This window comes from Balaenoptera physalus (genome assembly GCF_965194825.1).
Source record: "Balaenoptera physalus genome assembly, chromosome: 16".
Classification (NCBI taxonomy): domain Eukaryota; kingdom Metazoa; phylum Chordata; class Mammalia; order Artiodactyla; family Balaenopteridae; genus Balaenoptera; species Balaenoptera physalus.
This window is the reverse complement of record NC_138898.1, coordinates 53,153,962-53,166,630: the sequence shown is the minus strand read 5'-3', so window position 1 is coordinate 53,166,630 and position 12,669 is coordinate 53,153,962. Positions and strand designations below refer to the sequence as shown.

Sequence of the window (12,669 nt, the reverse complement as noted above, 5' to 3'; positions counted from 1 at the left end):
GGTGTGTCGGTCTGTCCGCTGTAACTCTGGCAGGTAGTTGGCTTGTTTGTCTCCTCTGACCAAGGTCCCATCTTAGAACCAAGTAGCTGGGGCCCAGGACTAGACTTTGCCCTCAAGCCGAGGTCCAGCCGCAGGCTCCAGGCGGCATCCTGTGTGTTGCAAAGAACACAGAATTCCCTGGTCTGCAAGAGGCAGAACTTTTTAGAGATTTTGATGAAAAGACCCAGGAATGCCCTAAATAGAGCGCCAGGAAGGCAGGAGGCAGCCGGCGTTTAGAGATGTTTTTCTGGTGCCAGGGCCCTATCACCAGGCTAATGTTCCAGGGAAAGATTTTAAATCCAAAAGAGGAGCTAAGACGAGCAAGGCAAGGTGAAGTGTGCAAGGCCCCAGAATGAAGCCCTGGACAGGTCACCAACCGGAGAGGAGGAGAAGCCACATCAGCTGCCACACCCACTGCCTGTGGCCAGCAGCAGGAGACACTGGCTGTGTGACCCGGGGCGGGGCTGTCCGTCCTGTTTGTGGGGACAGTTTCCTAAGCTTGGAAGCGATAGAGGCGAAAGTTCTCCAAGGAAAAGACTGACAGATTTCACTACGTACAAACTTGAAATTTGCTAAAAGAGAAAAAGACATAACACCAATTTTGAAAGCAAATAAGAGACTGGGGAAAACATTCCAGCAAATGACAAAGGGTAAATACCTTCTGTTTTATAAAGGATTCCTTAGTCCAAATCAGTTTTAAAAAAACACAAAGACCCCAAGAGATGTGGAAAGGATGTGAACCTGGCACACAGCAGGCCCTCCAAGAATTAGGCCAGTGTTCCCCCCAAGCCCACCCCCAAATGTCCGTACCTTAGACCCCTGATCCCCTGACAAAAATTGAGCCCCTGGAATAGTCTGAAAGAAGGAGAAAACGCAGACGCACAAAAGATGTTCCCCACAGCATTATTTACGATCATAAAAACTTCAGCAGTGGGACATGATTGATCACACAGGGTGGCTTTGCCTCGGTGTTGAGCAGCTGCAGAGGTTGTGGTGGTGAAGACCCCATGGCAGCATGCAGAACCTCGTGGAAGAACAACTAGGGAGCAGGAAGCAGGCAGGACGTTTCCTGGGGGAGGCGTTGTGACGTGAGAAAGACGCTGGCTTTGAAGCCAAGAGACCAGGGTCCCGTCTCAGCTTTGTCCCCTCCCCCTTTGTGTGGCTCAACGCCCTGGGCCTCAGTGGCCCCGTTTGTCCAATGAAGTTGTCGTTCACTACTCTGCAGGGTCGCAATGAAGACGAGAACTAAACCCCCACCCAGCACAACGAGGGGTAACATTCACTGAGCACCTGCTATTTCTGCAACCATAAAACCACTTACTCAAGGGAGATGGTAGAAGTGCACAGACATGGTGACCTCATGCTGGGGGTGTGGTGGGCATAAAATTGCTATTCTTTTTTCTAGAGGCTTGAACTCAGGCAGCTGACAGTTCTGTGTTGGAGGATGTTAGGTGTTCTAAATGTCACTATTTTAGGAATGAGGGTGCCCACGCCACCCAGACCTGCACTCCATGTCCCCTCTCTGTCCCCTGGGCTCGGACCTCAGGAATCCAGGCTGCCTTTCTCTCTCCTGAGGCTATGCCCCACTCCTTCCATAGGCTCAGCCTCTCACAAGCCTCGCTCTGGACTGGAATACCATATCCCCCTGGCCCTTATCACTTTAAAAATGTTATCGCAGACAACTGTGGGGAGTCAGAAAGGGCCAGCAGGGAGGGACCACAAAGCACACGAAGGTCGTGTAGTGGTGGCCTTTGGTCTGTGGTTCCTGCCTCCCTTTGAGATGGTAACTCAAGGGTGGATGGAATGAAAGTTGCTGATCAGCTGGTCTCAAGGGAGCAAGACTTGTCGATTATCCCAGTAGATCCTTAAAAGTGGGCAAGGGAGGCAGAAGAGAGAGTCAGAGAAAGATGTGATGACACGGAAGCCAGTCAGAGAGATGTTGCCTGGCTGGTTTGGAAGGTGGAAGGAGGGACCTCGAGCCAAAGAGCGAGGGCGGCCCCTGCAAACTGGAGGCCTGCAGGAAACCCCAGGCCACTTCACCAGCTCAGTGCCCACAGCGCTCTGAGCACCAGCACCCAGGACCTGGCTTCTCCCACATGTATCGACCCCACGTGCCGGAACGTCCTCTGCTCCCGCACTCAGGGTATATCCGTGAGGGCTTCCTGGCCGTGCAGCATGCCGTGGACAGGGCTGTCATGCAGTACCACGCCAACGCCTCCACGCACCAGCTGTTTGAGAAGCTCACTGTGATCGCCAAGAGGTTCCCTTACCCGCCTTTTATCTCGGACCCCTTCCTCGTCGCCATCCAGTACCAGCTTCCCCTGCTGCTCATGCTGAGCTTCACTTACACCTCACTCAGCATCATCCGGGCTGTCGTGCAGGAGAAAGAGAGGAAACTGAAGGTAACCCTGTTTGCATTTGGCTTTGAGAGATCCTGAGTCCGGGCACAGTGTGGCCATGGGCCGTCGTGTCCTGAGTCCTGTCATCAGGTGGGGGCAGCTCCTGGGCACTGGGGGCACCAGGGCAGCTGGGCGTGGGGCTAGTGCCCACATGGCTCAGCCCATCTCAGGCTTCTTTGAAATCAAGCCTGTTCTGTCCAGATTTTTAAAACCCTGATAAAGCGCTGTAGTTCATGTGCTGTATATTAAAGACTGAACATTGAAAAGACAGTGTTTTGGATACATTGGGTAAAGTAAAATACATTGTTGAAACTAATTTCATTTGTTCCTTTAAACTTGTTTGGCTGCATTGGGTCTTTGTTGCTGCACGCGGGCTTTCTCTAGTTGTGGTGAGCAGGGGCTACTCTTCGTTGTGGTGCGTGGGCTTCTCATTGCAGTAGCTTCTCTTGTTGCGGAGCATGGGCTCTAGGCACGTGGGCTTCAGTAGTTGTGGCTCACAGGCTCAGTAGTTGTGGCTCGCAGGCTGTAGAGCACAGGCTCAGTAGCTGTGGCACACGGGCTTAGTTGCTCCGCAGCATGTGGGATCTTCCCGGACCAGGGATCGAGCCCGTGTCCCCTGCATTGGCAGGCGGATTCTTAACCACTGTGCCACCAGGGAAGTCCCTATACTTTTTTTTTTTTGGCCACGCCACGTGACTTGCAGGATCTTAGCTCCCCTACCAGGGATGGAACCCGCGCCCTCGGCAGTGAAAGCGCGGAGTCCTAACCACTGGACCACCAGGGAAGTCTCCCTTTAAATTTTTTTGATGTGGCTACTGAAATTCTGAATTACGTATGCGGGTCGAATTCTGTTTCTGTTGAAACAGTAGGTCAACACGAGACAAATGTTCACATACATGGAGAGCAGGAAGCGAACTTTGCATATGATCAAGGACAGCTGTGGTGCCCGGCTGTCAGGCAGTGTCATGGGGGATGGAGGAGTGTGTGAGGTGTGCTCCACAGGCATCTCACTGACATAACCGTGTACACCTGGGTGAATAGTGTCCCCTGTAAGCTCTCACCTTTGACGCTGACAGAATTACCCAGAATTTATGTGAAGTTCTTCCTTTGGCAATGTCTGCAGTGCCAGTGGAAGGACATTTAGAGTATTCTCAGTGGTGCCAACTCTGTGATTATTGGAGCTTTTTTTTTTTTTTGCCACACCATGCGGCATGTGGCATCTTACTAGTTCCCCAACGAGGGATTGAACCCATGCCCCTTACATTGGAAGCTCGGAGTCTTAACCACTGGACCACCAGGGAAGTCCCTATTGGCGCTTTTAAATTGCTGTAAATGAGGGGCTGGGAGAACTAATGAGGTGGGTCCTGTCCACTTCGGTGCCTAAATAACTTTAATAAAATGGTGTGACGCTGAGGTGGTTAGCAGTGGACAAGGAAATGGTTCAGGAAAAAATGTGCGTGCACGCGCCTCCAGGTGCATAGATGAAACCAGTGTGGCGGGATGTTGAGTGATCACTGAGCCCAAGTGGTATGTGAGTGGCCACCGTTCCAATCTTCCTATTTTTCTGATGGTTTAAAATTGTCCATGAGAGGAAGTTGGAAAATCAGCCTAGCTTGGTGCCTGGCACACGAGAGACACTTAATCAGCCCTGGTCCCCTCCCCCAGACCAGTGCTGTCCGTGGTAACAGACAGGCCTGGGTCTGCTGTCCTCTACGGCCCCACTGGGCACTTGTGCCTGGCACGGCTGAGGAGCTGGCTTTTTAATCTTACGTAATTTCAGCCAAAATAGCCACGTGTGGCTGCAGGCCGCTGTATTGGATGGTGTGGGTTTAGTGTGAGGGAGGCTCCCAGGGTCTGGTGTGGCAGGGGTGGCAAGCAGTGGGGCGTGTGGAGCAGCACATGTGCCCCTCCCCCAGGAGTACATGCGCATGATGGGGCTCAGCAGCTGGCTGCACTGGACTGCGTGGTTCCTCCTGTTCTTCCTCTTCCTCCTCGTCACTGTCTCCTTCATGACCCTGCTCTTCTGCATCAAGGTGAGTGTGGCTTCAGAAGGGGGTCTCACATGAAAAGCAAGGTGTTGGAGTTGGCGGGAGGGCCAGAGACGGGTGTGGCACCACCAGGGAGACCCCAAGACTCCACACTTACGGCTTTGGTTGGGGAGTCTGCCCTTTTGGTAGAGAGGACTGGTGTAGCCCTTCTCCCACCCTTACCAGCTCCATTTGGGGCTGGGAAAGTTTGAGACTCTTCCTGGTTTTGTCTCCCCTACCCTGCCCTGACCCGCCCCCACCTGCCAACGGGATGGCCGCACAGGTGAAGAAGAACGTGGCAGTGCTCGCGCAAAGTGATCCCTCACTGGTGCTGGTCTTTCTGGCCTGCTTTGCTGTCTCCTCCATCTCCTTCAGCTTCATGGTCAGCACTTTCTTCAGCAAAGGTGAGTTGTCCTGCCCCTGAGAGTGGAGGTCTGTGAGTGATGCACACCTCAGAAGACCGGCAGTTTCTCTTGGGATGAGTAAGGTCAAGGGGTCCAAGGGCATCTGAGCAGAAATAATCCGGAGACTGAGGTTTTCTTTACTCTGTGCCTTCCTTTGGATTCAGTTTTCTGGGTGTCAAAGTACATCCCTGAACAGTTCTTTCAGTGAAGCTCAGCGAGTGGTTAATTCTCATTGACTTTGTGTATCTGAAGATGTCTCTGTTTTGCCCTCACTCCTGAATACTGTCTTAGCTGCATATAAAATTCTCCTTGGCACTTTGATAACGTTACCTTATTGCCACCAGATTTCCATTATTGCTGGGAAGAAGTCAGCTGACAGTCTAGGTCTGATTTTTCTGTATGGATGTTTGGATCTGAGGACTCATGTCTTTTCAGTTCTGCATTTCCGTTCATCATCCATCAGACTTTGCTCCCTGTTAATCCCCCTTCTCTTCTATTAGACCTAAGTGGAAGCCTCTCAGTCTGTCCTTCCATGTCTCGTAACTTTTTTTTTTTTATTAATGTGGTAAAATACATATGACATAAATTTACCACCTTAACCATTTTAAGTGTAAAGTTCAGTGGCATTAAGTACATTCACATTGTCATGCAGCTGTCACCAACATCCATCCCCAGAAATCTTTTCATCTTGCAAAACTGAATCTCTGCCCCCATTAAACACTAACTCCCTACCCCATTCCCACAACCCTGGAAACCACCATTACATTTTCTGTCTCTATGAATTTGACTACTCGGGACCTCATGTAAGTGGAAATCATGGAGCGTTTGTCTTTCTGTGACTGGCTTACTTCATTTAGCATAATGTCTTCAAGGTTTATCCCTGTTGCAGCTTGTGTCAGAGTTTCCTTCCTTTGTAAGGCTGAGTAATATTTCATCATATGTATAGACCACATTTTGCATATCCATTCATTCATCAATGGATATTTGGGTTGCTTCCACGTTTGTGGCTATTGTGAATAATGGTGCTATGCACATGGGTGTACAAAGATCTCTTTGAGACCCTGCTTTCAGTTCATTTGAGTGTATACCCAGAGGCAGAACTGCTGGATTGTATAGTAATTCTATTTTTAATTTTTTGAGGAACTGCCATACTGTTTCTACAGCAGCTGAACCGTTTTATATTCCCACCAACAGTGCAAAAGTGTTCCAATCTCTCCACATCCTCACCAATACTTGTTATTTTTTGCTTTTTTTTTATAGTAGCCCCCTCTTGGGTGTAAGGTATATCTCTCAGTCTGTTCTTTATGTCTCTTAACTACTTTTTCATACCTTAAAAAATCTCTTTGTGCTGAGCTCTATATGAATTCCTTAGAGTTGTCTTCTAATTCCCTAATTCTCTCTTTGACTGTGTATTTTCTAGACTGTGTCTCATCTTTGAGATTTTATTTCTATGACTATATTTATCCTTTACCAACTATCCAGTTGATTGTTGTACATATCCACTTATTCTTGTTTCTTCATCCATTTTTGTGGGGAAAAATCCTCCTTTTATCAATGGAAGCATTTCTTCATTTACTCCTTAAAGTCCTTGATGTTCTTGTTTTGAAGTCTCTTTCCTACTCAAACTTACTCCCTTGGAGAGCTTTAAACATGGGGGTGATTCCCAGATTCAGACTCATGCCCAGCAACTCCCCTTAGATGTTTAACATATGTCTCAGTCAGACGTGTCCTGAACTACTGATGGTGTCCTCAAAACCCCATTTCCCCGTCTCTACCATGTGCTCACACTAAAAACCTGGGAATGCCCTCGACTCCTCTCCCTCTAGCATCCTGCCCCAGTCCAGTCAAATCCTGTCCACTGTACCGCAAGGTACCCCTGAACTCCAGCCACCTCCCACCTCCCCCACAGCCCCGCCCTGGCCCGAGCCACTGTCATCTCCAGCCTGGTTGACGGCGGTGGCCCCATAACTGGCCTCCCTGCTTCTGCCCCTGCCCCTCTTCAGTTTCTTCCCAGGTCAGAGGTTCTCCAGTGTGGTCCACGGGCTCCTGGGACCTTTAGAGGTTCACAAAATCGGAACTTTTTATGATAATATCAGAATGTCGTTTGCCTTTTCTACCATGTTGACATGTGCACTGATGGTGCAAAAGCAAAAGTGGTAAAACTGCCGGCCCTGAGCACGATCAAGACAGGCTCCAAACTGCACTAGGCAGTGGCGTGTTCTTCACACCACACGCTCTCATAAACAAACAAACAAAAATGCCCGTTTCATTCAAAAATGTCCTTGACGGAACAGTAAAAAGTGTTAATTTTGTTAACCTTTGACTCTCAAGTATACTTTTCTAATATTCTGTGTGACTCAATGAGATGTCCACAGAAAGCGCTTCCTTGAGTACTGTAGTATAATGATTCTCTTGAGGAACGGCATGTGTGCAGGTGTTCGAGTTGTCAGCTAAACTAGCCACTTTTTTCACGGAACACCATTTTTGCTTGAAACAATGACCGTCACACTGTCATTCACATGCTGGTATTTGGTAAGCATTTTCTCAAGTGTGAGCTGCCTTTTTAAGGAAAACAACTGACAATATCTGATGTCAATTACAAAATTCAGGCTTTCAGGCAACAAAAATAGAATTTTGCAAACTTTAATCTACCACCATGAACTTTACAGCCTCCCAGTACTTACTTCCTTTTTTATGAAATTAGTGATAATATTACCCAGTGTGATTTTTTTTATGTGGTGTAATAAAATGTGTCAACATTTGGAAGATGTTCTTTGCCCAACGAGCAATATTTTCCAAATGGCCAATGCATCATGTTACAAAATCATGCAAGAGTAGGAAATAACCCGTTCCAGGTACAAGATGGACCAATAGATTTTCACATAACAGAGTATAAAAAGTTCATTGTTCAGGTTGATTCCACGTGGCACCTCACCTTTAAGAAACCACCCCTTGTTAAGTGGTGTGGTAGCAAAGAAGAATATCCAAAATACCTAAAAAGGCTATTAAAATTCCTGTCCCTTTTCCAACTGCTGATCTCTCTGAAGCTCATTTTCTTCATTCACTTCACCTAAAACAAGGCAATACATCACAGTGAATGCAGAAGCAGATATGAGAATCCAGCTGTAATCGGTTAAATCTTTACAGAGGTTTGCAAGAATGTTACACGAGGCTACTCTTCCCACTAAATTGTGGGAAATACAGGTGTTGTTCATAAAAATACTTATGTTAACTTGTAATGGGTTTATTATTGTTATTCTTAAATATCTTTAAATTTTTTTAGTATTCATCTCTAACACAGTGGACTATTGACATATATGTAATATTTGTATCCCACATAAACAAAGTTCTTTGACATCCTCAACAACTGTTTACAGCATAAAGGAGTCTTAAGACCAAAGAGTGTAAGGGCCACTGCGTGGACTGAAGCCATGCTGTCTCCCCACACCTCCACCACCCCATCCTTACCTCTTTCAGGTCTTTTCCACGTTCACCTCCTCATCAAAGCCTTTCTTGGCCACCTGGTTATAGTTGCAACCCCCAGCCTAGGGAGTGTCTTGTCCTGGGTCTGTGGTTTGTTGCTGTTCGCAGGGCTGTACCCACCCAGCACCATCTGCTTTACTTACCTTCTTGTCTACTGGCTGTGTCTGCACTGGATCCTAAGCTCCCCGAGCGGAGGGCTTTGTCTTTTCTGTTTCCTGGTGCCTGGAACAGGGCCTAGCACAGAGCAGGGGCCCAGCGAGTATCTGTGGGATGCACGAGTGAACAAGGTGGGGCAGGACCAGGTGGAGGATCAGCTGCTCCGTGTTAGTCGTGTCAGGTGTACGATGCCCAGATAGCTGGAGATAGGTCTGCAGGAGAGGGTGGAGAAATCCACGTGGGGTTCCCGGGGTGGGCACAGGCACGCCAACAAGGGCAGAGGCTGAGGGCCGAGCATGGAGCGCCCCCCCAGCACTGAGGCTTGTGTCCCCGTGTCCCCAGCTCCTGCCAGGCTGGGGTTGGGCAGCTCGCCCAAGAGAGGCGTCCTTTGTGCCATGGATGGAGCCCATCGGTGCAGATGCTCTTGCCTGGTTCTGGCACACTTGTCTTCCTCTCTCCGCCCATAGCCAACATGGCAGCAGCCATCGGGGGCTTCCTCTACTTCTTCACGTACATCCCTTACTTCTTCGTTGCCCCTCGATACAACTGGATGACGCTTAGCCAGAAGCTATTCTCCTGCCTCCTGTCCAATGTTGCCATGGCAATGGGAGCCCAGCTCATAGGAAAATTTGAAGCAAAAGGTGAGTATTTTCCTTTACACAGGCTGTCCTTGCTGATTCGGTTACCCCCAGAGGGTCTAAGCAGAGAAGCCTCCAGCCTCAAGACTCTCGCTCCAACAATAATCAGACACATCAGCACAGCTAAACGAACAGTGCATTTGGAAGGCAGGTCCTCAGCAAGGGGGAGGCTCACGCCCAGGGCAGACGGGGGGGAGTGACCAGAGCCACAGGGGAGGTGGGTCAGAGACACGTGGTTCACAGGACAGAGAGTTAAGGTGTCCAGTGCAACATTGGCCACCACCTGGCCATTGTGGTCCCGGCTCTGAGCTCCCCTGAAGCCCTGCCTGGAACCGGCCGTTACTTTAGGAAAACGCTGGCCGTGAGTGTCTGCATCTGCCAATGGTGGGATTCAAGTTGGTTGCCTCTGAGTCTCTGCCTGCCTCTCGAGGCTTTAGGATCCCTAGGCCAGAGGTCTCAGTCTGCGGGGTTCGATGGGCTCCCAGCTCTTGGTAAACTGGTAGAACTAGCATCTCCCCTCCTCCTGTTCCCCTGATACCTTCTGCAGTAATTGATGATGACGGCAGGAAGGCCTGAGAGAGGAACAAGTCACAGACCAGGACATTGCTTTCTTCAGTTTTGTGAAATTTCCTGATTTTTAAAATGTCATGGGTGTCAAATAAACACCTCTAGGGCTGACGTTGGCCTGTGGGCTCCCATTTTGCAAACCCTGTAGGAGATTCTCAGATTTCACATGGTAGAGTCAAGGCTGCTCCTCTAAAGGGTTGAGAGGACGCCTAGTTTAACCCTTAACCCCACACCTGCTGGGAAATCTCCAGAGATGGAGCGCTCACCTCTTAGGAGAAGGCCCCGTTCATTTCTGGATCACTCAGACCACCTCACAGAAGGGCCTTGAAGAGGCAAGTGGACCCAGACCCGGCCCTGCCTCTGTCTCACTTGCCTTGGTTCCAAGCGGAGACAGAAGGGACAGGATGAGTTTATGCGTGGCTGGTGTTGTGTCGGTGTCCGTCTCCCGGGAGCTCCTGGTGTTGCTCTGGCTCTGCTAGCAGGAGGTGAAATACAACCTCGCTTCTGAGTGACTGACCTGAGTGCATTTTGGGATGGTCTCACCCCGCCCCACCCAGATGTTCTCTATCAGGCTGAATGCTCTGGTTTCTTCCAGTCATGCAATTCCTAGTTGTAGCTTCCTAGTTGTGGGTCTAAGGAGGGAGGGAGGTGGGTGACCACAGGAACCTTTAGTGTGGCTTTATCCTTAATTAGAATTTTTTTCTTCAGTTGGCAAAGTCCTATGACACTGGAGCTTTTAAATATACGTGGTTCTCCATGTTCAGTAGTGTGTGATAAAATGTAGATTTTTTAAAGGCACAGTCCCTTCCAGGGTTCAAATGCTTTTTAAAAAGCCATTTATAAAGAGGAGTCTAACTATATGGCACCTCTTGGTTTTCAAAATTCTATATTGAATTTTCTTCTTTTTTTTTTTTAAATTTTCTCCTGTTTTTTATTTTTGGCTGTGTTAGGTGTTTGTTGCTGCACGTGGGCTTTCTCTAGTTGTGGCGAGCAGGGCCTACTCTTTGTTGCGGAGCACGGGCTCTAGGCCTGTGGGCTTCAGTAGTTGTGGCATGCAGGCTCAGTAGTTGTGTCTCACAGGCTCTAGAGTGCAGGCTTAGTAGTTGTGGCACACGGGCTTAGTTGCTTCACGGCATGTGGGATCTTCCCGGACCAGGGATCGAACCCGTGTCCCCTGCATTGGCAGGCAGATTCTTAACCACTGCACCACCAGGGAAGTCCCTGAATTTTCTTAAAATAGACAAACTTCTAGTTGTTTGAAAGTGAACAGTGACCAAGGCTGGAGAGCAGCCATTTCCATCAGGGGCCCTCGAGCCAACCCAGTTGGTCCAGCCGCACAGAATCCCCAAGCATCATTTGGACTGTGATGTTGCAAACCAGAGAGAGGACAGAACACCACGAGCACTACTAAACAGAGCTTTATGTATGCTGGGAGTGTTTCCTTTTCTTGAAAAGACTTGTATTAAATGCACCCTCTTCCAGTGTTGGCCTTACCCAGATCACATACGTGTATGTGTGTATGTGTATGTACACGTGTATGTGCATTCGTGTATATGTACAGGTATGTTATGTAGATGGATATATGTTTATCTGTGTATATGTCATAAATCAAACATGAGCCCCTCTCGTCAGTTCACAAGCTTTTGCTGATTCTATGACACCGATTTGGTGACTTGCTCTTGTCTGAATGCCTGAAGAAAGTTGTCAGGTTTGCTGTAGGCGGGGAGCCGTCACACTGACTTTGCACTGCTGCGCACACATGTGCATTGGCGGCCACGGGTCCGCTTCAGGCCCGTTTCCTGGTGTGTCTTCCAGGCACAGGTGTCCAGTGGCGAGACCTCCTGAGTCCTGTCAACGTGGACGACGACTTCTCCTTTGGGCAAGTGCTCGGCATGCTATTGCTGGACTCCGTCCTCTACAGCCTGGTGACCTGGTATGTGGAGGCCGTCCTCCCAGGCCAGTTCGGCGTGCCCCAGCCCTGGTATTTCTTCATCCTGGTAAGTTCTGACAGCCACCTCTGTGGGGGTAGAGGTGGGCCCAGCGCCCACGCCAGGCCCCTCCAGTCCCTGACATACAATGCATGCCCTGTGCGCTGTCATGAGCCGTGTGTCCTAGAGGCCCCGAGACCCCCACGCCTGAGGTGATCCCTGCACTCCAGGGTCCGAGAGGAGGAGCTGGCGCTGGCTGGCCTGCCACAGGGCCAGTACACAGCCCCCTCCCAGCCATCTTTCTCAAAAAATGTCTTGTTGGGTTTTCTGCCTACAAAGTAATAGAGCTTCTTGTAAAAACGATCACATGCTGGAGTGCACAGCACACTCCCACCCCCCAGAGATGAACATCGCTGACACTTTGAGGTGTAGCTCTTCAGATGATTTTCTATGCATGTGCAGCTATAACATATATACACTTGTTTTTAGAAGGGGGGATTATATTGTAAAAATGCGTGAAACTTGCTTTTTTTTTTTTAACGTAACAGTACATCTTAGATATCTTAAGTACATATACATGTGGGTCTATTTACAAATATGCTTTTAGATTTTTATCTACACGTTTATAAATTTTTAAAATTTATTTATAAATATATTTCTATTTAAACATATGTGTTTTTATCAACCAACTTCACTTTTTTTTTTTTAATATTTATTTATTTATTTAATTTTGTCTGCATTGGGTCTTTGTTGCTGCATGCGGGCTTTCTCTGGTTGCAGAGAGCGGGGGCTAATCTTCGCTGCGGTGCACGGGCTTCTCACTGTGGTGGCTTCTCTTGTTGCAGAGCATGGGCTCTAGGCGTGCAGATTCAGTAGTTGTCGCACACGGGCTCAATAGTTGTGGCTCACGGGCTCTAGAGCGCAGGCTCAGTAGCTGTGGTGCACAGTCCTAGTTGCTCCACAGCATGTGGGATCTTCCCGGACCAGGGCTCGAACCCATGTCCCCTGCATTGGCAGGCGGATTCTTA

At 49.0% G+C, this 12,669-nt stretch overlaps 1 protein-coding gene across 9 annotated transcripts in view; it reads left to right on the top strand.

The window, feature by feature from the left end:
- The window catches only part of ABCA3 (ATP binding cassette subfamily A member 3), a 44,824-nt gene that overhangs the window by 11,801 nt on the left and 20,354 nt on the right, over positions 1 to 12,669 (top strand). For all 9 annotated transcript variants that reach the window (XM_082428671.1, XM_082428670.1, XM_082428665.1 and 6 more), the window contains 5 exons: positions 2,182 to 2,441; positions 4,355 to 4,471; positions 4,749 to 4,869; positions 8,976 to 9,149; positions 11,529 to 11,710. In XM_082428671.1, coding sequence (XP_082284797.1) covers positions 2,182 to 2,441; positions 4,355 to 4,471; positions 4,749 to 4,869; positions 8,976 to 9,149; positions 11,529 to 11,710 — 854 coding nt within the window. The remainder of the gene's footprint in view (positions 1 to 2,181; positions 2,442 to 4,354; positions 4,472 to 4,748; positions 4,870 to 8,975; positions 9,150 to 11,528; positions 11,711 to 12,669) is intronic.